This window comes from Tachysurus vachellii, chromosome 17, assembly GCF_030014155.1.
Source record: "Tachysurus vachellii isolate PV-2020 chromosome 17, HZAU_Pvac_v1, whole genome shotgun sequence".
Taxonomy (NCBI): Eukaryota; Metazoa; Chordata; class Actinopteri; order Siluriformes; family Bagridae; genus Tachysurus; species Tachysurus vachellii.
This window is the reverse complement of record NC_083476.1, coordinates 3686191-3711191: the sequence shown is the minus strand read 5'-3', so window position 1 is coordinate 3711191 and position 25001 is coordinate 3686191. Positions and strand designations below refer to the sequence as shown.

Below are 25001 nucleotides of genomic sequence, written 5' to 3'. Positions count from 1 at the left end.
GAAAAAACAAACAAACAAACTGAAAAGAAAGTTGAAGAAGGAGAATTCAGCAGAAGGAGTTGGAACAAAATGCCGGTGCCTCAGAAACTTGGAACAGTGCGATCCAAACAGGTAAAGTAGTAAAACACACAAGTATTTGTGTGGGTTTGTCAGAAAGTACTCCCAGAAAAATATCAGATTTATATCCCTCTTTAAGACTAGTATCTTAAATGCCTCACACAGGGATCTAACAGCCAGTTAAAAGCACCTGCTGTAAAGGGAGCAAAAGTCTCCAACAAAAAGAAGGTCAGTTTGAAATGTCTGGAAAACTCAGATTCAGATTTAGTCACATTTATAATTTGTTTCAAATAAACACTTGTGTTTTTCACCGTGCAGGACGAAGAGGTTGGGACAGAGACCGGAGACGGAGATGAGTGGATGCATGGGAAGACCCTGGTTAAACCTCCAGACCAGTTGGACCTGAATGAGGCGGTGAGGATGCTCTTAGAAGACCAGTGATCCTTAAAGTTTTTAGATAATCAAAAAAAACACAGTGCTTCCAAAGAACCTTTTTGATGTGTTGTTAAAACATTTTTTAAAATACAGCACGTGAACTCTGGGCTGTAAATTTCATGCCTTTGGAGAGAAAAAAATCATGTAAGAAATAAAGGGGTTTAAAAAGAATTAGAAAAGCAACACAAGTGACTTTAATAGGAACATTGTGTAATGCTTTTTTGGGCACCACTGCTGTAAAGAGTGGTTATTTGTGTAACTGCAGTGTTCTTGTCAGCAAAAACCATTCCATTGTCCTCAGTTCTTATTCTAATGTTATGTTCAAATACCTCACACAAGTCTGTACAGGCTCTGAGTAGTATCTTATCTAAAGATAACCAAGACTTTTTCCACTTGTTTCTTATTTATTTGAAACATGCAATCTAACAGTTTCATTGTACAAGTACAGTACATTTGTGCCTGAAAATATTTTTATTTTCCAAGGATGGCCGTTTGACCTGAGCTAGTAATCATGTTCTAAAGGTGATGTTAGAAATCATACGTCTTTTTTTATTTTGCTTCCTTACAGCATTTGATTATTGATATATGAAGGTGAGTTAAAGGCAGAGAGTAGATTTGGAGGTGTTTCATGTAAATTCAGTTGTATTGGCATAGCACTTTTTCTACAAAGCAGAAATCCAGATGTAGATTTAGATCCATAATGATCAAGTCATGAAGATTTTTTTTTCCATTTTCTATATATTAGAGCACGTGCATTAATATGCGATATGTGTATTGAGAATTCGACGGCATTGTGGCTTAATTATTACTAACATGTGAAGACACAACTATAATTCTGTTTTTTTGTTGTTGTTGCCTAGTAATAGACACCGAGGTCTACTAAGATCAAATGATCCTTTCCTTCACATTTCATGCTAATTATCCACTTTTCTTTTTTGCTTCGTTTCTTAGGAGCTGAAAGAGGAGTTCACAAGAATACTGACAGCAAACAATCCACATGCTCCACAGAATATTGTCAGATACAGCTTCAAAGTAAAGTGTTTCCAAATGTGCTTCGCTGTTACTGCTATTTCCTGTATACATCTCAAACAGGTCATGTGATTAAACAAGCTGTGTGTTCCATATAGGATCGTTCCTATAAGCCGGTCAGCAGCGTGGATCAGTTGGCGGTTCACTTTGTGCTGGAGGGCAACCTTTTGCATAAGGATTCTGATGAAGCTCGAAGACAAAGAGCAAGGCAGGGCTTTGCAGAGGGTAGGACGGTTACCGTGCGTCAGAATAAAAACACGTCATGTTTATTCATATCATATTAATAACCACTGAATTATTTACGGTTTTAGAAAAAACATCTGAAACCTCTGTAGCAGAAAATGAGGACAAGCCTGAGACTCCGGTAATAAAAGAAATCCTCATTACAACACATTGGAAGAAGAAATGAAGTGAAACAGATCAGTCGTAAAGCTGATGGAGTGTTGAATAACTGTGTTGTTATGCAGGCTGATGGGGGTGAGGATGCAGGAGATGCAGAATACAGTACTGGAGAGGAGAGACCGGACAGCGTGGATGTCCTGGAGGGGAAGAAAGAGCGCAAAATCACCAACCAGTTCAACTTCAGCGAAAGAGCATCGCAGACGCTCAACAATCCTCAGAGAGTAAGCTTCAGCTCAGTCAAACTCTAGCATAATACATTAAAGTAAGGAATAAAACATTTCATTCTAAACATTTACTTTATTTACAGTTATAGAACATGACATTTTATGTTTTTTATCCATTCATGATTAAATATAATGTTATGGAACATCCACAAAACAAGATCAGATGTATTGTTATTATATAAACTAGATAAACTTATTGGAAAATGGTTTGTTGCTTGTTTCAATTCACTGATACTGGAGACTCCTTCCATACCATCCTTCTATAAGTTCAAGTATAAGCTCAAGTGAATTAGTTATAATGTAATTATATTGTGTTCATTTGAGTGAAGAATTTAATAAAATAGGAAGAAGTCTCCAGTGTCTGCACTTCCGAACAGTAATCTTTGTGTTGTACAGTTCCATAACATGATATAGTGTTTTTTAATTGTGTTGTTGTTTTTGTTTACTAACTTAAAGAGAGAAAAAATTAAGAGAGAAAGCCTTATTATAATCCAAGATTCAAGATTCTTTTACTGTCACTATACTGAGTACAGCGATAATAAATGATGTATAGGTTTAAATATGTAACTATTACATATATATATATATATATATATATATATATATATATATATATATATATATATAGAGAGAGAGAGAGAGAGAGAGAGATAGAAATAATCTAGTGCACAATAGTCGAACAAAGGGGTTGTATATAATGAGAGGGTATTAAAGTCTATATTAATACATTATATATATATAATGATATATAATGTAAAGTGCAACGGAATGTAAACGTACTATATGAATAAACATATACTGAGGTATACAGAGAATGTATGTGATAACAGGATATAATAATAATAATAATAATAATAATAATAATAATAATAATAATAATAATTATATATATATATATATATATATATATATATATATATATATATATACGTTAAATATTGTAACGTATGGGTTGTACATCTAGACAAAGAAGAACCACATATAAAGATTTTATTGTAAACAGAAGTGATTTTTGTTTCTGCAGGAAAGAGCCTGCCAAACTGAACCTCCTCCTCGTGCCACCTTCGCCGCTACAGCTAATCAGGTAAAAGCAGATAATTCTGTGACTTTTCTAATTAAGACATTTAATAGCTGTGCTAAGATATGAAAAGAAATGTGATCTAATTGCGTGTATGCCGGGTCTATTATACGATTTATCACATCACTCAGAACATAAAACCATTCATCCAGACTCTTAAATCGTTCTATACTTTTAATGATATTGGACCAGTTGCATCATTATATTAGTAAGATTGTGGGGTTTTTAGGGCAGAAATTTCAGCCAGATTTACAAAAGATTCTTTTTTGTTCATACTCACATGTGCACATTGATGAATGTCACTTACCCATAGAATGCAAAGCACAGTAGTACATTTACAGCATTCGGCAGACGCCCGTATTCATTATAACTTACACATATATATACTCACCGGCCACTTTATTAGGTACACCAGTCCAACTGCTCGTTAACGCAAATATCTAATCAGCCAATCACATGGCAGCAAATCAATGCATTTAGGCATGTAGACATGGTCAAGACGATCTGCTGCAGTTCAAACCGAGCGTCAGAATGGAGAAGAAAGGTGATTTAAGTGACTTTGAACGTGGCATGGCTGGTGCCAGACGGGCTGGTCTGAGTATTTCAGAAACTGCTGATCTACTGGGATTTTCACGCACAACCATCTCTAGGGTTTACAGAGAATGGTCCGAAAAAGAGAAAATATCCAGTGAGCGGCAGTTCTGTGGGTGCAAATGCCTTGTTGATGCCAGAGGTCAGAGGAGAATGGCCAGACTGGTTCAAGCTGATAGAAAGGCAACAGTAACTCAAATAAACACTCGTTACAACCGAGGTATGCAGAAGAGCATCTCTGAACACACAACACGTCAAACCTTGAGGCGGATGGGCTACAGCAGCAGAAGACCACACCGGTACTAGTAAGGTGTACCTAATAAAGTGGTCAGTGAGTGTATATAACTTATTTTTTATTTCATTTTATACGACAATTATAGCAATTGAGGGCTAAGGGCCTTGATCATGGGCCCAGAAGTGGCAGCTTAGTGGACCTGAGATTTGAGCACAAAACCTTCTTGAGCTCAAGTGTAAAAGTACAAAGTACAAAATGGCAATGAGGCAGAGGCAGAAATGTAGAACAGAATAACATCTAAAATACAGGGTAAATTAGTTAGAACTCGTTCTCACTGGCTCTCATAGGAGAGGAAGTTTCTTCTGATTAACAGGATTTTCAGTCATAATGAAATTTCTGAATATATTTGCTTGTAGCTAGTGTTACATATGGGGCCCATAATGACAATGGAATAAAAGAACCTTATTCATATTCAAATGTTGTGTGTGTGTGTGTGTGTGTGTGTGTGTGTGCGTGTGTGCGTGTGTTTGCAGTGGGAGATCTATGATGCCTATGTGGAGGAGCTCCAGAAGCAGGAGAAGAATAAGGAGAAACAGAAGACATTTTCGTTTAAGAAGGAGGACAACAAAGGGAAGAAGAAGACAGTGTTGGTCGAGAATCAGGTTGGAGCTTTGAGTCATTTGTGTTCAAAGGATTCTTTCATCAATCATTATTTAATGAGTCATAAATTATTAGTATATCGTCTAACAGTAACCAATCACAATTTTCTCTTTAATCAATCAGAGCGACGATGTTACCAAAGTGGCGAAAGCGGCCAAGATTATCGAGCGCATGGTGACTCAGAACACCTTTGATGACATCGCTCAGGGTAATTATTCCTCATTGAAATTTGCTGACCAAAACTATCATGTAAGTGTCCAAATTGTGTTCCTCTTTCTGTTCTCCTGTCCTTTCTGTATTTTAGATTTTAAATACTTTGAGGATACGTCAGATGAGTTTCGAGAACACGAGGGAACTCTTCTGCCACTGTGGAAGTTCCAATACGACAAAGCTAAACATCTCTCAGTCACTGCGCTTTGCTGGTCTGTACACATTGTACAACATCATCCGTGAAACTGTTCAACTAAATGAACTGATAAATAATTTCTCTTTAATTCCAGGAATCAGAAATACACAGACTTGTTCGGTGTAGGACTCGGGTCATGTGAGTTCACCTTCACACACATTTTCTACTTACTGTACGTATTCCATCCGAACGGATTTTGGATCGTTCTGTTATCTTTTTCCTCCAAGTTGAGTTGATGAAGCAGGGACGAGGCATGCTGCTCTTCTACTCCCTGAAGAACTCCACCAACCCTGAGTATATATTCCACACTAAAACTGGGGTCATGTGTCTGGACATCCACAAACAGTTGTCTTACCTGGTGGCGGTGGGGTTCTACGATGGTAACGTCGCAGTGTATAACCTGAAGGAAGACAGAGATCAGCCTGTTTATAAGAGCACCGCCAAGTCGGGCAAGCACACTGACCCGGTGTGGCAGGTAGGCGGCGCTACAGTAACATTTAGTGTTGTTAGAAATGAACAATTCAAAACATTTCATAGCTGATTGATAAGTTCAGCCTTGGAAATGACTCAGATAATAATATTGGAAGGAGTCTCCAATGTTTACAGAGTCTTCCATCATGGGAAAGTCTTCAGGGCAGAGAGCTTGGTGTTTTTTACGGTTACATAACATGACAAACATAACATGTTTTAATTGTTGTTAACTTAAAGGCAGAGAAAATGAAGAGTTAAAGTATATTATAATGTAAGCGCTAAGAGGAAAATTAGAACAATCGAATTATAAATAACTAAATAAATTGTTTTATGATCATTACAAAACATTAGAGTAACTATTAAAAGATTAAAAAGTGCTACATGTCATGGTTTTAATAAGTAAAAATCATAATCGCAGGTAAATTTCTGTGTTTTATTGAAATTCACTGAAATATAATGCAGCACTATATATAACAATAGAATTTGCATTTCCTTCGCAGGTCTGTAGTTCAGTCTGTATGTTAATATAGTTATAGTGTTGTTTGTACTGAATGAATATTTTAGTCTTTATGATCATCTACCAGGTGAAGTGGCAGAACGATGACATAGACAAGAATCATAATTTCTTCTCAGTCTCCTCTGATGGACGTGTGGTGTCATGGACTCTCGTGAAGGTGTGTTTGATACTGGACTCACTTTCAGGTGTTCAGGCTCTATGTGATTTAACAGGGTTTTTTTTGTTTTTCAGAATGAGCTACTGTTCACAGATATCATAAAACTCTCTACAGAAGGAGCCGTTTCTGAAGGACATGACGACATGACTCCTGACACGGGTAATCATCAGCCATCATCAACTCCTTACATCATTAATAATTTAGCATATTATGTCCACATAAGTGTCACAAACATTTGAATCTCCTGTAGACTTTTATTAACAGGTATTCCTGATGATCCTCTGTGTTATCTTCTTTTCCGTTGCAGCCTGCGGAACCTCTTTCGATTTCCATAAAAAGATCGACTACCTTTTTCTCGTTGGCACTGAAGAGGGCAAAATACACAAGGTCAGTAACAATCGTGTCTGTAGTTCAGCGTTAAAGGAATTCTCCACTGGTTTGAACTGAGGAACAGATGACAACAATTACACGACAACAATTCATCATTTCAGAAGAATTCCAAATTGAATGAAAAAGGATTAAATATACCAAATTCAAATAAAAAAGTTCAAAAGTGTTTCCATATACTACAAAATATATTTTAGGATTTATATATAATATTATAAAGCCCCCTTTTAGAACCTTTTACTTTTTTTTTAAATTAATCTATATAAATATACAACATACTTAGTTCCATTTTTACTAGGTTATAACACAGGAATTAATAATGTGTAGTAGCTTTTTCCATTGCATCAGTTATTTACATCATAGTATAATATGCAGTTTATTAAATATACATTGAAATACGCACGAGTCCAAACTGAGTCAGATACTTCAGAAATGTGCATATCTTCCTGCAGATATGAGCAGCTCATGCTGTAGAGACACAACAGAGTCCCTAGCGCCTGATAAAAAGTCACACAATCATGAAAACTTCTACACTCGTCTCACTTTATTGATGCAGAGAGGACTCGGTGCCATCATTACCTCCTTATGTAGGCCTGAGATGGTAATATTATGTGTGACATGTTGCAGACTGCTCAGTTTACACCCACACAAAACGTAAAGTCTGTGATCTGCAGTATTGTCACGTTTTTCAAGGCTCCTTAAGGAGCTCTAGTGTTGCCCCTCAGATAGAGGTGATAAATCCGTGGCATTTGAAAAAGCAAGCTGTTTTGGTGAGAATATCACAGAGAAGAGCTTTCGGGAACAGTCTAATCCTTTCTATCACAAAGACACGCTCAGGGTTTAGTCTCTCTCTCTCTCTCACTCTCTCTCTCTCTCTCTCCCTCTCTCTCCCTCTCTCTCTTGCTCTCTCTCTCCCTCTCCCTTGCTCTTTCTCTCACTCTCTCTCTTGTTCTATCTCTCGCTTCCTTTCTCTCTCTCTCCCTCTCTCTCTTGCGCTCTCTCTCTCTCCCTCTCTCTTGCTCTCTCTCCCTCTCCCTTGCTCTTTCTCTCACTCTCTCTCTTGATCTATCTCTCGCTCCCTTTCTCTCACTCTCTCTCGCGCTCTCTCTTGTTCTCTCTCTCTCTCTCTCTCTCTCTCTCTCTCTCTCTCTCTCTCTCTCTCTCTCCCTCTTTCTCTCCCTCTCTCTTGCTCTCTCTCTTGCGCTCTCTCTCTCCCTCTCTCTTGCTCTTTCTCTCACTCTCTCTCTTGTTCTCCCTCTCTCGCTCTCTCTTGTTCTCTCTCTCTCTCTCTCTCTCTCTCTCTCTCTCTCTCTCATGACAGGCAATTTTGTTGCCTTTCTAGAATTTTCATTGTACTTCTAAAACTTCCTTAGCATTTTAATGCATCATTGTTTTGCGGTTCTAACAGGAAGCAAAACAACAGACCGGAGCATTAATCTAACACTGATTAAGACTCTTGCCAGAGTCCAAAATGTCACTTGGATAAATGGATGATATCTACATAAGCCTGGTTCCATGTGTTCATTCGCAGTGCTCCAAATTCTACTCTAGCCAGTTCCTGCAGACGTACACCGCGCACAGCCTGTCTGTGGACGCCGTGAAGTGGAACAACTTCCATCCAAAAGTCTTCATCTCTTGTAGCTCAGATTGGAAAGTCAAGATTTGGGATCACACTATCACGTATGTACCGTATGCCTTCACAACAGCTGCTGTCATAAAACTGTAATATCTTCTGGCCAATAGGAAAGTGCTATACAGTGGTTAATGTTAAAATACATCAGTCTTTTCAAGTCATGGAGATAAACTGCAAGAATCATTTTATAAGAAGCCTTCTAAACTCTATTATCTGTACCACGAAAAAAGCAAGCGGAAATTAAACGCGTTTAACTCCTACAGTTGTTATTAAAATAAACATAATTAGCTTGTCAAGACAATGAGTTGACAAATCAGTTAGCCATTCGCAGTCTGTCAAAGAGAGACCCCTGGGTGAGTAATGATTATAATTACAATGTCATTTTGACAAAACACACTATGAATGCTGGAGTCTCGTTATTCCACGCTGTAGCTTGTAAGACGTGTTTACCGGTACAACCCACGTGCACCAGCAGAGGGCTCTAATGTAGAGATGGAGGAAGAAGAAGACCGAGGTCATCTCTCTGCAATCTTACCTACAACAATCACCCTAAATAATTTAAGAGGTCTTTTGTACTCATGCATTTTTGAAAGTGTTGTTCTGCTAAAAAAAAGGGAGCCACTTTATAGGGACTGCATTAAGAGTAATAAACTCTAATGCGTAATGCGAACCTGCACACACACACACACACACACACACACACACACAATCTCGAACAAGTAGCAACTGTTTTGATAGGTCTACTTTTTTAATTAGTTTTTATTTCTCCCTTCAAGATTTATGTTAGTGTCTATGGTTTTTAGACATTGTCACAAAGCAGCTAGATCTCTAATGAGCAAGCCCGAGTCAGTAGAGGTGAGGAAAACATCACTGAGACAACATGAGAAAGAAAACTTGAGAGGAACCAGACTTGAAAAGGAACCACATCCTCATCTGGTGTGACACCAGAGTGTGGGATTAGAAATCATTAAAGCATACAGGTGTAGAATAGTTCATGAAAATGTGATGAAAGGATTTTCAGTATGAATAGATTTTCTAGAGCACCGCCTTCGAAAACAAGAAGCCAGACAGAAACTGGGGTATGGAAAATGCAGACGTTGCTGTGAAATGTAATGCATTAAAGCAAGAAATAAATGAAAAATTAAAAGGTTAATGAATAGTTAGAGTTGTAAGCATCACAGAAAATTAGGTTTCATTTAATAAAGTATAGGATAAACCTCCACCATATTAGTTAATTAATAATGCCATTTTGATGTATTTAATACTTGACTCGCGTGCCGTTCCGTAGTTTCTTTGAGTGTATCTACAGCCTCAAACACCAAAAATATACATTTCAATGAGATATAATCAAACTGTCAGACATTGGCCCTGGACTTAATCCTGCTCCTTGCACAAATCCTACATAACTGTATGAATGGTGCTTATAATTATGCCTGACACCTGAATAAGAACTCAACTCTGAATATGACTCTTTATGAATAAGGTCCTGGTGTGAGCTCAGGACAGTGTTTCTGATTATAGCACATATAATGTGGTCTCAGTCAGATGTTAATAACAAGCCTGAACACGGTCAGTGAAGCTTGAGAGAGAGTGAAAGAGGAAGATTCTGTGTGATGAAGAGGGAGAGCAAAGCCACAGTGCAGTCTCTGTACTGCCTGCTCAGCATGATAACGCCTTCCTGCACCACCGAGCCGCCTGGATTATAACCTCTGCTTGATTGTGTGTGTGTGTATGTGTGTATACTTTTAAACAACTAAACAAATACCCCTATGTTGTCCCATTTGTTTCTCAGGACCCCAATGTTCACCTTTGACCTGAACACAGCCGTGGGAGACGTGGCCTGGTCACCGTACTCATCCACCGTGTTCGCTGCGGTCACCATCGACGGAAAGGTGAGTCATTACGAAAAGTAACGGACAAAATATGAGCAGGCTTAGAATCAGACAAACAAGAATATGATGGTTTATTAAATAGATTAAAATGAATTCATACAATTTAAACAAATAAATAAATAAAACATTTAAAAAAATTATTTTTAGCGATGTAATATATTTATAATAGAATATATAATTTTGGGATCCCGGTTTCTTATTTGAGAGATTAGAGTTTATGTATTTGAGAGATCAGATCATGCTTTTGGATGATATTTCCTGCGTCAAACCTTGTTGTTGCCACTTCATTGTAATATTTTGTGTAAATATTATCTCTGCTTCCTGCGGAGCTTTCACCTGATATACTTGGCTGTAAACACTATGCTGAGGTCTTGCTAGTGAAATGATGCAGAAAGTTGTGAGTAACTAGTTGTGATGATGCTCTCATCATTTACAAAGACATTCTAAACTACTCACAACAAAAAATGCACACACGCGCACACACACACACACACACACACACACACTTACTTTTAAGGAGTGTAATAGGTGTTAATGAAACAGCATAGCAGCTACATGATGAGATTCCACTCCTGGTGTTTCATAATGCTGCACAATCACCTACACACACACACACACACACTCCGTCACCCTTGTCTGTTTGTGTCAACAGATACACACAATAGAAGGTGTCATGTTACTCACCTGTGTGCTGTCAAGCTTGATCTAAAAAATGTCAGTAGACAAAATGTTTATGCTACAGTATTATTTTGTAATATCAGTGCTGGGCCTCTTGTGTAATGGACATCTGAGACACACAAGATGGAACAGATGCCTGGATGGTCCTGAGTTAGTTGTCCTTGAAAAACTGTCCTTTTTGTAGTTATCTGCGAAATCTTTCTAGACATTTACTATGTACGGGTTTGATCATATTGATAAGGAAAATAATAAAGACTACTGTAGGTGATGATGGAGCAGAGATACTGTATTTTCCAATAACAGCAATGTTCTAAAGTGTTTTATTCCTCTTCTACCTCTGCAATTTCCCAAAATTACCATTTTTATTTATTAAAGAACGAACAGCCGTTCCCTCACTTTCTGTTGAAGCTGAAAAGAAATAAGTGCAGGCTTGTTCCTAAGCCAGTGTTGAAAATAGAGACGCTTTCAAATTATACAGTTACAAAATAGAATTGTTTATCCTAGAAAAGCAATAACTTAGTGTCATCTCTAACAATTCAGTGTGCTGTGAATACTGAATTATTCTGTCCTTGAAAAAGGCTTATTTAGTAACAGTGAAGCTAGTCAAGCTAACAGTGAAGCTAGCCAAGCTAACATTGAAGCTAGCCAAGCTAATGGTGAAGCTAGCAAAGCTAACGGTGAAGCTAGCCAAGCTAACGGTGAAGCTAGCCAAGCTAACGGTGAAGCTAGCCAAGCTAACGGTGAAGCTAGCCAAGCTGCTGGATTAAATGGCAGAATTTCAAATTCTCTAGTGCTATACAAGGGCACGATAATGGAAAGGTTTAAACATATTTCCTTTACAACTGAAGACAACTTAAACCCATAGAAAGCTTCCGTATAAGAGTAATACTGTCATTTTTGCTAGCAATATTTTTTTGGTTTTAAAGTTTGATAGACTCTTTGTACTGCACAGGAACTCTAAACCAAAAATTTGTGTACTACCTTGCTAGTGGGAATGAAGGATTATACTGTTCGGGTGCATTATATAACCAACGGTGTGCATCTGACTACACAAACATCCATATGTGAGTCTTCTCCATACTGTTTCCACGAACTTGATCACTCGAACTTAACATGTTCCAACATGATGGTTCCCCTGTAAACAAAGCAAGAGCCATGAAAACATTTCGTTAAGGTTGGAATGACCAGCACAAAGCCCTGAACCACACCCAAGGAACCACCAAAAATAGGATGTTCCACAAGCACATACAAGTCTTGTGATCAGGCGTCCACATACTTTTGGCTATAAAGTGAATCCCAGATGTTCAGCCTGAGAGAGGCTACGCTTTATAAAAGCATTCTGTGTTTTATGCCTCATGGGATGCTGCACTAAAGAAGGACATTTTGTATGGTGCATCTGTGAGTGTTTCTTGTTTTTGCCTGTTTCCAGCAGTGCCAATTGGCTGTAGTTAAATCAAGCTTCATTCTGTTAGTTCGGAGCTGCGTGGGTCTTTCTTAGTGCCAGTCGGACTGTGTGCCAGCATGATCGTGCAAGTCACAGTGTGGAAATAAGTAGTAAGCGCCAGAGTCTCAGCAAGACTGGCATCTCTCCAGAATTCAGCTCCTCTCCTGGAGGATAGAGCAGTTTGCTGTGTGGTATAGTCATCTCAAGTCGAGTACACAGACTGAATCATTACTGACACCTTCACAGCTTCTATACTCACATCAGCCTGAAAGTAACCGTCGCTGTAGAATGTTATGTACGTCAGTCTTTTTATACACTCAGAGCACCATTGCAGGAACTCAGCCGCTACACGACTCCACCACAGAGCCATGCTGTCGGTCAGTATGTGCTTTCAGTGGTCCTCCTACAGTTACAGATGGCTTCTCCAGCCCTTACGTGTGTATTTTTGTGTATTTGCGCCCCTGCCTCAGCTGCTTAGAATAGAGAAGGGCATTTGGTAATGCTCTGTGACTAACTATGAGCCATGCTGCTTGACTAACACTTTACCACGGGCACTTCTGCAATCTCTCAGCCTCTGTCCACAGACTTTGACTGGCTGTGTTGCTGAGGTGGGTGGCCTAATGGCCATGAAAAATGATCAGCACTATTATTAGGTGCATTTTTCTGTCTTCTAATTCCCTTTCTAGCTCTTTCTCATATTCTGCCTCTTATTCATTGCTTCCCAGAATGAAATGTTCTAACTGTCATAAAAGTCTTCATATCTTTCTATAGATACATTATTTCCTAACTATTATTTCCTGACTCTCAGTTCTAGCTTTAGTGTCTCCATTTCAATATGAGGTGTGTTTGTGTGTGTGTGTGTGTGTGTGTGTGTGTGGACATTGTTATGAGATGCTATTGACTGGGGACACACTGCATTATTTGTTGGTAATTTGTTGCTCACTCCAATGCAGTGGTGTCAAACTGCTAATGTCAGCATTCTACCTCATTTTGCACAATTGATTAAAAATCTTTGTTAAATAAGAGCGCATATATGTGCTGAAATTGTTCTGTCAGTTAAGAGCAAACACTGTAGGTGTTTGACCTTCCTGGACTTCCACAGATTGCTGCTCCAGTGAATTAGAGCTGCACAATTAATTGCATACATAATTTGCTTGCAATGTTGGGGCTGGCAAAAAGTTTCTCTGAAAAATTACTACTATGCAGGAATTACACTTTTATTTGTTATGGGGATAAAAATATAAAGTGTGTGTGGCCTAATGGTTGTCCTATTGTCCTTCCATCCCTCTATCCATCCATCCATCCATCCATCCATCCGTCTTTTCTTTATATCCATTAATTTATCCTTCTATCCAGCTTTCCATCCATCCATTTATCTGCACGTTCTTCCTTAAATTCCTTTATTTATCCTTCTATCCATCTATTCAACCATCCTTCCATCCATCCATCTATATACATGTAAACCCACAGTGGACATGGTCCAAGGGTTTTCACTTCCATCCATCTATCAACCCAATTAGTCTGAAGCCTACTATAAAGAATGGGGAAAAGAAGTGAAAAACAAATCCAGATGGCTCGGACTTTTCACAAACCTCATGACATTATCTCTTACTGCATTTCACTTGAGTATGACTCAATTGAGGTGACTATGAAGTCCATGGCATATGATTTACATCATTTCTATCCTAATTAAATCATTTAGTAAGCCATCATGCAGACACCAGTAGACACCACTCCTGAAAGACTCCCACACTTCTTATGGTGATCAGTACTCTGAACTTATTTGCAGTGAACCTTCAGTGAACGGGGAGACATTAATCCAATCCATGGAAATGATTCAGAAAAATGACTTCTACACATTCAACGTTGTTGTCATTTCTGTACTCACAATTCTTTAGCACAAAGTTGGCTAGGTGTTTTCCACTGGTCATTTTGTTCACCTCGGCCAATTCAGCATTTCTATACTTCACACAGAGCTTACTAGGATGTTAATTTCTTAACTGTGTCATGTAACACATTTGAGTAAACTTTTCCTTTTCATTGTTCATTTTCATTGTAAACTAGCCTCATCTATCTCACAGGTGCATGTGTTTGACCTGAGCATCAACAAATACGAAGCCATATGCCAGCAGGCCGTGGTGTCTAAGAAGACCAAGCTAACTCACATCGAGTTTAACCCACTGTACCCCATCATCATCGTGGGAGATGACCGAGGCTACGTCACCAGCCTGAAGCTTTCACCCAATCTCCGCAAGAAGCCAAAGGTAAAAAAAAAACAACAACAAAAAACTTTGACAAACTGCCCACAGGAGCTCCTGGCTAATAGCCTCAGGCACCAACTCATGATGTTTTTATGTCAGTATATTAATAGTTTCCTGGCTTGATATCCATTTTCACTTAGCTAGAGTTTCAACATCATTAAGTCAAGGCGAGATTTGATTTTGTACCTCACATATGCTATAATAACAACTGAGGAACTTATTCAGTGTACTTGAGCCATTCCTGCTGTGGGAAATTTCTCATTTATTATTGATTTTCAGAGACCAGAAAAATAATTAGGCTAGCAGGAATTCATTTTATCATTGTATAACCCTTTAACCTGGTCATAAATGCTTCTCAAATTTTTCTTTTGGATCTTGATTTCATTTTCCTCCAGCATAGTTTTTGTCAGTTCCCACCCACTATCTTGTCCATGTACGATGCCCATCCATTTGAGACGATACGGTCGAACATGCTTTCACTTAGGCACAGAAATCCAGCCACTGAATTAGCTTGAACTCCTGCCCAGTCACCTCATATGGCTACTAAACAAGCTCGAAGGAAAGAGCACTAACTCTTATTTTGCACATCCAGAATGTTTTATTCCTCTTCTACAACAATCTGCCACATTATATTATTTGTTCATTAAAATACAACACGTCATACATTTTCTCCATGTATAGTTAGGGTTCATATGGTTCAAGTGAAACGTCCATGAAACTAGTTAGCTTCTCCTAATGCTCACGATACAGCATCTATAAATTCTCTTGAGAGTTTCGTTAATGCTTTAAACAGCCATGAGAGACAGAAAAGAAAAGATATTGACTTTCACAAAACGCTGACACTGGAGACTCCTTTACCATAGCAATCATTACAACGGCACATTTTTTTATTCCATTCACTACAACCCACACAAGAGACCATAATAAATCAGAACAAGCTCATTAATATTGCAGCTTCACTACTGTCAGATCTGCCGTTATAGAAAGTGAAGGGAACCTTCTGAGCAGGCAGATATGAGACTTCAACAGCACTGTGGTATTAAATGTTTTAACGTTCGGCTCTGTTCCATATGAGAGCAGTATATAAGTTCTGCCTGTTCTCAATGCACTGAAGCCTGTGAAGCACCTTTCGCAGTGTATCTGCCTTTCTGTAGGGACCGTCATCTCTTAGCTCTTTTTTTTGTATCGTTCGTATTCAGCCATAAACACAGTGATTCTCTATTTTAATCCTGATTGATACGTTCTGTCCTACATTAAGCTACTCAGTATTCATGCATTTATTTGCATTATTATTGCAAGTGACTGTCGGGTTTTATGAGGGTTTTTTTTATCCATCTAGAATGAATCAGTGATCATGAGTAAGACCTAAGTCTGCACTGTGCAGGATAAATAACAGTGTCACATAGACTGAGCTGCTCCCAGCAGATAATGATCATCTCTTAGCTTCCTTTCTCTCTCTTTCTCTTTCTCTCTTTCTCTCTCTCTCATATTCCCGTCCACACTCAATATGTTGCAGAAACAAGCTGCCATCTGGGTGTTTGCCAAACTAAGCAAAAGTGCAAAGTGTTTTCTTTTGTCATTGCAAAAATCCAAATCCGTGTTGTCACCGCTGCTCTGCGTCACCTTCCAAACGTTTGTACAGATTACAACAGCTGTGGTGTTAAATGTCACAGGCCAACACTACATCATGGTAAAGAGCTGCTGTTACAGTATATACACACTGCATAATGGACTGTTGCAGCAGTTACAAGGACATATTAAAGGTAATATGGGAGCAAAGTGAGACATTTACTGTTGATATACTGAAGCTGATCTATTAAAGCATGACACTTAGTAATATTTTTTCATTTTTAATCTATTAAACAAGTTAGTTCTCATTATAACAAATGCAAACACACATTTTCTCTTTTTTGCTTTTTCTTGAAGTTGAATAAGACAAATAAATACCCCAAAGCCAGAAAGAACTTTCTGGAAAACCTAAAATTACAGCTTTGTGATACACGCGTTGACAATGAAGACTGCATCCACGGATGCTACATAAACATTTCCTAATACAAAAAGTCACCTTATCAACGATTTGAGCTGTTAGTGTAGAAACAATAATGAATTAGTAGGCGCACATTAACATTACATCTGAGCTGCTGGTACAGGAAATGAATCAGACTGGAGAATTCATCAACTCTGTGGTGTACCATTTTATTAGCTTTGATACGTTACTGTATTAGCTTTGATACATAGCTCCTGTTTTATAACTTTATGTCTTAATACTGTATCGTGTTTTCTACTCAGAAAAGATGGATTAAAGAAAGACTTTTATATTGATCGCTATAGGAATCGATACAATGCTCATATAGCTGCAAAGAAAGAAGAAAAAAATCAGTCTACAGTTTCTGGTAGTCTTTTACAAATACACTCAAGTATGACCTTTATGTTTCCCAAGCTTGTTTATTACCTCAGTCGGGGTGTGTGTGCGATGGTGTGTTAGATCAATGTGGTCCTGGTGTGGGCGACAGGTTAAATCACAGTCTACAACAGAGACAAAAAGAGCAGACTGGACACTGGGCAGAGAATGGTGTTAGTTCACACTAGTGCAGGGACATCCTTCGTCCTCCCCTCCATCCTCTTTTTCATCCTCCCCTCCATCATCCATCCTCCCCCTCATCCTCCACTCCATCCTCTCTTTCATCCTCTCCTCTATCATTCATCCTCCCCTCCATCCTCTCTTTCATCCTCCCCTTCATCCTCCACTCCATCCTCCCCTCCATTCTCCCCTCCCCTCCATCACCCATCCTCCATTCTCCCCTTCATCCTCCCCTCCATTCTTCCCTCAATCCTCCTCTCATTCTTCCCTCCATTCTCCATCTGCCCCTCCATCCTCCATTCTCCATCTGCCCCTCCATCCTCCCCTCCAAGTCTACATTAATCCTATCATTCCAGCTCCCATTTTAAAAAGGCTACACCAAAAAAAAATGTTTCAATAAAACTGCACAAATTGTACCACACGGTTTCTTCTCTACAACATTAGAAGGATTCGACCATTTCTGTCCACACAGGCTGCTCAGGTACTTGTTCAGTCTCTTGTCATTTCTAGACTGGATTACTGCAATGCACTGCTGGCAGGTCTACCTATGAACGCAATCCGTCCTCTGCAAATGATCCAAAATGCAGCTGCCCGGCTTGTTTTCAACCTGCCAAAGTTCTCTCATACCACCCCGCTGCTGCGATCCCTCCACTGGCTTCCGGTAGCTGCACGCATCAGATTCAAAACACTGATGCTGGCCTACAAAGCCAAAAATGGACCAGCTCCCTCTTACCTCAAAGCCCTCATCACTCCTCGCACTGCACCCCGCACCCTCCGATCTACCAGCACTGCTAGACTGGTTCCACCATCTCTCAGGGTAAGAGGCAAGTATACTACAAGACTCTTCTCTGTACTGGCACCAAGGTGGTGGAACGAACTTCCCCTAGAGGTCCGGACAGCTGAGTCACTGGCTATTTTCAAGCGGCGGTTGAAGACCTACTTATTCAGGAAACACTTCAACTAGCACTTCTTTCATTATCTTTTGCATTTAAAAAAAAAAAAAAAAAAAAAACACACCTTTGACACTTTCATTGTAACTTTGAACAAATGTTTTAAACTCATGGTATCTTAAGTATGTAACTTAGTGATCCAGCATTAATGTATTCAATGTTAGAGATTTAAGCACTTATGTACGTCGCTCTGGATAAGGGCGTCTGCCAAATGCTGTAAATGTAAATGTAAATGTAAATGTACCTGAGACTACTGACTGTTCGTAAGAAAATGGTTTTCAGACTAAATATTAGACTATGATTACTTTACTCCTGTTTACTCGACTTATTATAATGTTTTATGTCTAAACGTTCCATTTCATTATTTTTGAATCCCTCTTTGCTTTACAGCTTGTCTTAATGTACTGTACTGTAGGTGAGGAGAACGAGCAAAGTTAAAATCCATAGTAAAAGAAGTAGAAGAAAAATAGAAGTAAAACGTTGAATGAAAATTAGAATAAACATGTACAAATTAAGCTAGAAATAATTATATTTAACTAAACTGTACTGTTTTTTTTTAATTATCAATAAGTAAAATCACTTTCTAATATCGTTAATTACTAATAAGTATTGGGATTGGGGGATTGGGATCATTTTGGGATAACTGGAATATTCTGTGATTCCTGCTTCTATATAAAGAGTCCTGGCTATAGTCACTCAGCTTTAGACCTCATTAATATGCAGAAAGTGCATTTCTGATTAGACTTTTTGTGAGTCAGTGTAGTTGCTCTAAAAAAGCAGTTATTACCTTACAGCCTCGCTTTTCTCTTCTCTCAGGAAGCCTCGAGTTGCAGCTTTAGCTCCACAACGTCTTATTAGATAAACACATTATATTAAACACATTTTTAAATCTGCATACGTGAAGCATCTACGCTGTGTAAGATCTGCCTGGTCTTGCAGCCTGCACTATTGTCAGAGCTGCTGTTATAGAAACTTAATCAAGACCTCATGACCTATCATTTGAGAATCAGCACTTTGGGTATAAATCACAGCATGAAGCATCAGGCATCGAATTCATTGCTTGTTGCCGTTCTGGTGTTTTACTTGTCAGTTATTATCTGTGGATTGGACTCTTTCTGGTCAAGTGGTCACACAGTGCGACAGCCAGCTATCTTACTACAAAATATTGATTTACATCATCTACTGAATTTGTGATGTCTGGACTCGTGTTTCATCTGCCAAGTCTTCCCTGCTTTAAAAAGCCGTTAAATATTTTCTGAATGCATGCTGAACGTGACAGCAATTAAGACCTGTTTGAAATATTCATTGATTCATTGATTCATTTTTAACAGGGGAAACAGACAAGGAGTTTAGCAAAAGTTCTTCATGAAACGTTGGTATTTTTTAACATTTCTGATTTATAACCTTTGCAGTGGAGGGGGCACGGTGGGTTAGTGGTTAGCACGTTCGCCTCACACCTCCAGGGTCGGGGTTCAATTCCCGCCTCCACCTTGTGTGTGTGGAGTTTGCATGTTCTCTGGTTTCCTCCCCCGGTCCAAAGACATTCATGGTAGGTTGATTGGCATCTCTGGAAAATTGTCCGTAGTGTGTGAGTGAATGAGAGTGTGTGTGTGCCCTGCGATGGGATGGCACTCTGTCCAGGGTGTATCCTGCATTGATGCCCAATGACGCCTGAGATAGGCACAGGCTCCCCGTGACCCGAGGTAGTTCGGATAAGCGGTAGAAAATGAATGAATGAATAAACCTTTGCAGTGCCATATTTCATCTGTTCAAAGGAAATGAGCAGTACTTACCAAGTGATGAACAGTATATACAGATACGATCTAAATATATATGAGGCTTCGTGAAGAATATTAGTCTGCAGGTTATTCTTTTATAGAAGCAAAAGAGCAAAAGTGGGGCGTAATCGCTCATCACAGTTCAGTTAGTAGAGGTCCCAAGGACGTGATGAGCTCTTAGTACTTTAGTTATACTGTATAGATCATGTATAGAGCTTGAAAGTCTGGAAGAAAGAACATTTGAGAGTAAATATATATTATTCCTGATGATACTTCTCTGGATTAATGCTAAGTAGCTTACCATATGTTAGTATGTTAGCCATCACTTTTTAGCCTTTTTAGTGAGATATATAATGATTTTATATTTTATTCTTTTCTTTTTGTTTGCCAAAGACAGTGTCTGCAGGAATTATTAGATTTTATTCAGTTTATTTGCTTCATAACAAGATCGGGTAGCTTTCTTCAGAAACTAGCCCAATTTGACTGAAAAAAAACACACAAAAAACAAACACGACCCTGATAACCCTGCTACTATGACACGGTTCTATAAAAATCAATCTGAATATGTGTCCGTGGGCAATTTGTGTTTAAAATAAATGCTTGGACTTGTACATCATCCCTCTGGTAGGCCACCCCCATAAAATGAGAAATCAGATGACTGGTTCTGAACGGTCCCAGATGATCAGTCTGATGTGAAAATCAATTTAATTCAGCGCAACAGACGCTGGGAACGATTCCCATCAGAATCCTGAATCACTCCTAACCATTTACAGTTTTCTACAGAGCTTGGAGTTTGTGCAGAATAATAATAGAGAATTTAATCAAGCGAAGGAGATTGTCCTTGAAATACGGGGAGCTTCATCAGCAGAAGTGGAAATACTAGCAGCTCATTTGGCAGCTTTATCAGCCAGATTATTACCTTTTGCATATTGGCCAAAAAAATGATGCATAGGGAAATTTGTCCATAATTTGTAAAATAATATCTTTATAGCTAATGTGTTTGCAGCAGTAGCAGCAGCAGAGTAAGCACCCATCATCCTAATGAGAAGATAATTATTCAAGATAACATGGATCAGTGGATCACCAAGAACTGGTGACGTTGGAGACTGGAAATGCTTCAGGTGTCACCATATTTACATGAGCAATATTCACTCACTCACTCACTCACTCACTTTCTACCGCTTATCCGAACTACCTCGGGTCACGGGGAGCCTGTGACTATCTCAGGCGTCATCGGGCCATCAGGCAGGATACACCCTGGACGGAGTGCCAACCCATCGCAGGGCACACACACACACACACACACACTCTCATTCACTCACACAATCACACACTACGGACTACGGACAATTTTCCAGAGATGCCAATCAACCTACCATGCATGTCTTTGGACCGGGGGAGGAAACCGGAGTACCCGGAGGAAACCCACGAGGCACGGGGAGAACATGCAAACTCCACACACACAAGGTGGAGGCGGGAATCGAACCCCCAACCCTGGAGGTGTGAGGCGAACGTGCTAACCACTAAGCCACCGTGCCCCCCTGAGCAATATTCAAATAAGATTTAAATACTGTGAGTGATTCAGTGGAGGAAACAACTGTTTTACTTGCACATACACAACCCTAGCACTATGGATACTGCAGTTTACTGTACATTTGAGCAGCATCACACTTAAATAAGCTAAAAGCGGTAACACACGTCTGTCATCCTGCTGTCACACCGGGAGGAGGAAGACAGACCTAGATTCAGGATAGATGCAAAAAAAAACGGGTTTAATAAATTAAGTACATAGAACAGGAACAAAGACGAAAACTACACAGGACAAAGGACGAGGGTACGCTGATGCGGAACATAAACAGAAGCACGTGGCCAAAAGTCCTGAACCGTAACACCTGCTCATAATAGCTGTCTTTGTTAGTGGTGTTAGTTAGTGTTGTGTATAGAGACTGAATGACTTCAGAACACGGTATATCCCTAGAGTACGGTAAATTTATTAGCCAATCAAATCCAGATAACGCGTCCTGACCACATCACTGAATCACTAGTGATGATGCAGCAAGCTCAGTAATACACAGCGGGATACACAACACTGACACACTGAAACGAAAAATTAAAGCGTATTTTATTCGATTTTTTTTTTTTTTTTTTTTTGCCTTTTCACAGTTACAGTAAATGAGAATGCAGGAAAAATCTAAAGTAACGACTGCTTTTCATTTCTTTCACTTTTCTTTTGTACAACCAGCTTCTCAACTGCTAAAGCTGTTTTTTTCTGATTTACCTTGATGTAATTATCTGATGAAGCTCATTCAGTATGTTAAGGTGCTTTCAAACTAGCCTTTTCCCCCATAAAAGCTGTCTGGAGTGACGTTGCTGCTGACACACGTATAAAATAGAAAAAGAAAACTACATCATAAAGCTCTTACCAGTCCTAGCTTGCTGTCTAGATTAGCCCTATTTTTTTTAGCAGTAAGAAAAAAGAATAGAGACGAGGACGGTTTTGTCGTCGCTGTAGGAAATCAAAGAGGAGCTTGATCAGTATGTTGACTCACCGATCTGTCAGTTCATCTATTTCTACCAAGTTACCAAGTTCTAGGATACAATTTCCATCTGATGAGCTTGAACACAGAATGTAACAATTCACAACCATTTTAATTTGAGAATGTCATAAAAATGAAGCTTAAGTCGAGTATGATCGAGCCAGGGATGTGGTAGCCTAGTGGTTAAGGTGTTTGGCTACCAATCGGAAGGTTGTGAGTTTGATTCCTATGTCTCCCATGCTGCCACTGCTGGGCCCCTGAGCAAGGCCCTTAACTCTCAATTGCTCAGTTGTATAAAAATGAGATAAAAATGTACGTCGTTCTGGATAAGGGTGTCCGCTAAATGCTGTAAATGTAAATAGCCTCTTCACTTGATGTTTTAATTATTGCAAAATTTCGAAATGGTGAATTTTAAGGAACTTATTAAGCCACAAATGGACATTTTATTACTTTAGAGATTTGCTAGCTGGAATGTGAGATCTCAGACCTGAGATCTTTTCACCCAGTAGAACCGTATAATACTAAAGTCACAAAGGGTCTCCAGCACCAAAACCCTTATCTTTCATTACTGTACTCAGATGTTAACAGTTTCTATGAATACCTGTTACCTTGAGCTACTTTATTTTTAACAAGCCTTTAAAGAGATCTACTTGTATCAGTGTGGAATCCTCTGTGGATTTTGCCACATCAGTTCCTCTGGCATATTTTTATAGTTATTTTTATCTAATACTCTGCTTCTTTTGTGTAACTATTGACTATACATGGCACTGCTACTTCATTAAAAATGATCTTCTGTATAATGAATGAGTGTGAATGATCTAGAGAAAGATTATGTAACAGTGTAGTTTACTCTGACCTTGTTTTCCCCAGCAGTCAGCAGTTACTAAGATTTAGCGCAGGGTTTAATGACTCCAAGAATAAAACAGGGATTTATTTGCACGTTTCAACTGAACTGCACCTCGGGGCGTCTTGTTAGGTTCATTAGAGCGTCTGTGAGGCCAGTAACCATAGCGATGATCTTTGATAGGGAGCACGGCCCATTCGACGCCCTTCTTCCGAGGAAATGATGTGTCTAAATCATTGTCAGCCCAAAACAGAGGCGCTTGCCTGTCGGCCGTGTCTGTTTCAGCGTTGTGTGCTCTGTGGCACGGAACAATTGGAAATGCTTTCTTTCTTTTTGACTTTCCAGCTTAAAATGGAAACAAACATTTAATAGTCAGCATCTGCATTCGGTGTTTACAATATTACACAAGCTGATTGGTTTAATACGGCCGACACCTTTGTCTTTCTTTTTCCTTCTCTTTGTAGGAGAAGAAGGGACAGGAGGTCCCAAAGGGGCCAGAGGTGGAGATAGAAAAGCTGGAGAAACTGCTGAGTCTACTGAGAGATACAGACAGCAATGTACAGACGTAACCGACTAACACCACACCTCAAGTGCTCTTAAACATCACAGCTGTCACAGCTTACAGTCTTACAAAACACACACGTGTACAGTATATAAGTATGTAATAAATAAAACTGTAGGAATATCAATCAAGGTAGATTGATGCAGTGTAACACAAATCAGAGTTACTTTTCATACTGTAGCACTGCAATTTGCCAATAATTACAATCTTTTATATTTAATGTTGTGAATTGTTCCTGTTATCACCATCAGCTATAAACCATCCTTCCTCTTACGCACCTTTTTTTTCTCTACTTTGATGTTAAATAAACAAATTAAGACAAAAGAAATGCTGCTCGTCATGAAACTCTAAAACCTGTCCTGATATGGAAAACTTTAAAGTTACTGCTTTACCTCTCGAGTAAGGTTGAATAAACGTCTCCTCAGAGAAAACCTGGAAAACGACCGTATAAACAATTGTATTTGCCTCTTATATTTATGACATTTGTAGTTTTCTTTTTCATATTTTATCCTTTATTATTAAACATCTCTTCTATGTGCTATCTGAATCCCTTCACCCCCCAACCAGCCCATCGCCCATATTAAAGACAGGATCCTGCCTTCTGGGGTGCTGATGTGTTTATTAATACCATTCGTCATGTCTACACCGCCGGTTCGTTACCTCCAGATCATATGCAAATGGGATGAGAAGATATTTGTTTATTGGTTCCTCAGGCCTTTTAAATAAGCAAGCAATGAGTGAAAGAAAAAAAGTCCCAACAACTCTTGTTTGATATTAAAATGCATCAGTCACACACTTGTAAGCACTACAGGGGAGCGCCTCTTCAAGACCCAGGTGTATGCGTCATTATTAGCACAGTATTGATTGGTAGTTGGTCCACTGGCCAAGTAGAGTGTGTGGGTTGAGTGCAACTCTGGCAGCCATGACTGGACTGTGGTGAAGAGGACCACAAGTGTCTCTTTACCTTTATATAAACCACTCAAAGCTGAGTGCTAATGAATCAAAGAGCTCAGACATCAGAGACCACGGCAAGCAGGCCATGCCGACGCCGCACGGTCTTACATAGGAACCCCAACTAAACAGGCTTGGAGCGGTGGTAAAGAAACATATCTCTACTTCTCTAAGCGTAGAAAAGCTTGTGAGGACACGTATGTGTTCCGACGATTGTTATAGAACAGAAGTGAATTCTGTG

At 39.2% G+C, this 25001-nt stretch overlaps 1 protein-coding gene across 1 annotated transcript; it reads left to right on the top strand.

Moving 5' to 3' along the window:
* On the top strand, window positions 1-24269 carry dnai1.2 (dynein, axonemal, intermediate chain 1, paralog 2). The gene is made up of 20 exons (XM_060890306.1): window positions 1-111; window positions 223-285; window positions 376-471; window positions 1444-1524; window positions 1620-1746; window positions 1833-1885; window positions 1989-2144; window positions 3172-3231; window positions 4585-4713; window positions 4835-4919; window positions 5016-5133; window positions 5212-5255; window positions 5345-5592; window positions 6173-6262; window positions 6337-6421; window positions 6570-6649; window positions 8181-8329; window positions 10075-10174; window positions 14378-14560; window positions 23712-24269. The coding sequence occupies exons 1-20, from the start codon at window positions 70-72 to the stop codon at window positions 23814-23816; spliced, it is 2094 nt and encodes a 697-aa protein (XP_060746289.1). The 5' UTR covers window positions 1-69; the 3' UTR covers window positions 23817-24269.
* The last annotated feature ends 732 nt before the right edge of the window (window positions 24270-25001 follow it).

Bases quoted from the DNA above. Each gene is read 5' to 3' on its own strand.
- dnai1.2 (XM_060890306.1), top strand. From the start codon at position 70: ATGCCGGTGCCTCAGAAACTTGGAACAGTGCGATCCAAACAG. The intron at 1,525-1,619 runs GTAAAGTGTTTC...TGTTCCATATAG, and splicing joins TTGTCAGATACAGCTTCAAA to GATCGTTCCTATAAGCCGGT. The intron at 6,422-6,569 runs GTAATCATCAGC...TTTCCGTTGCAG, and splicing joins CGACATGACTCCTGACACGG to CCTGCGGAACCTCTTTCGAT.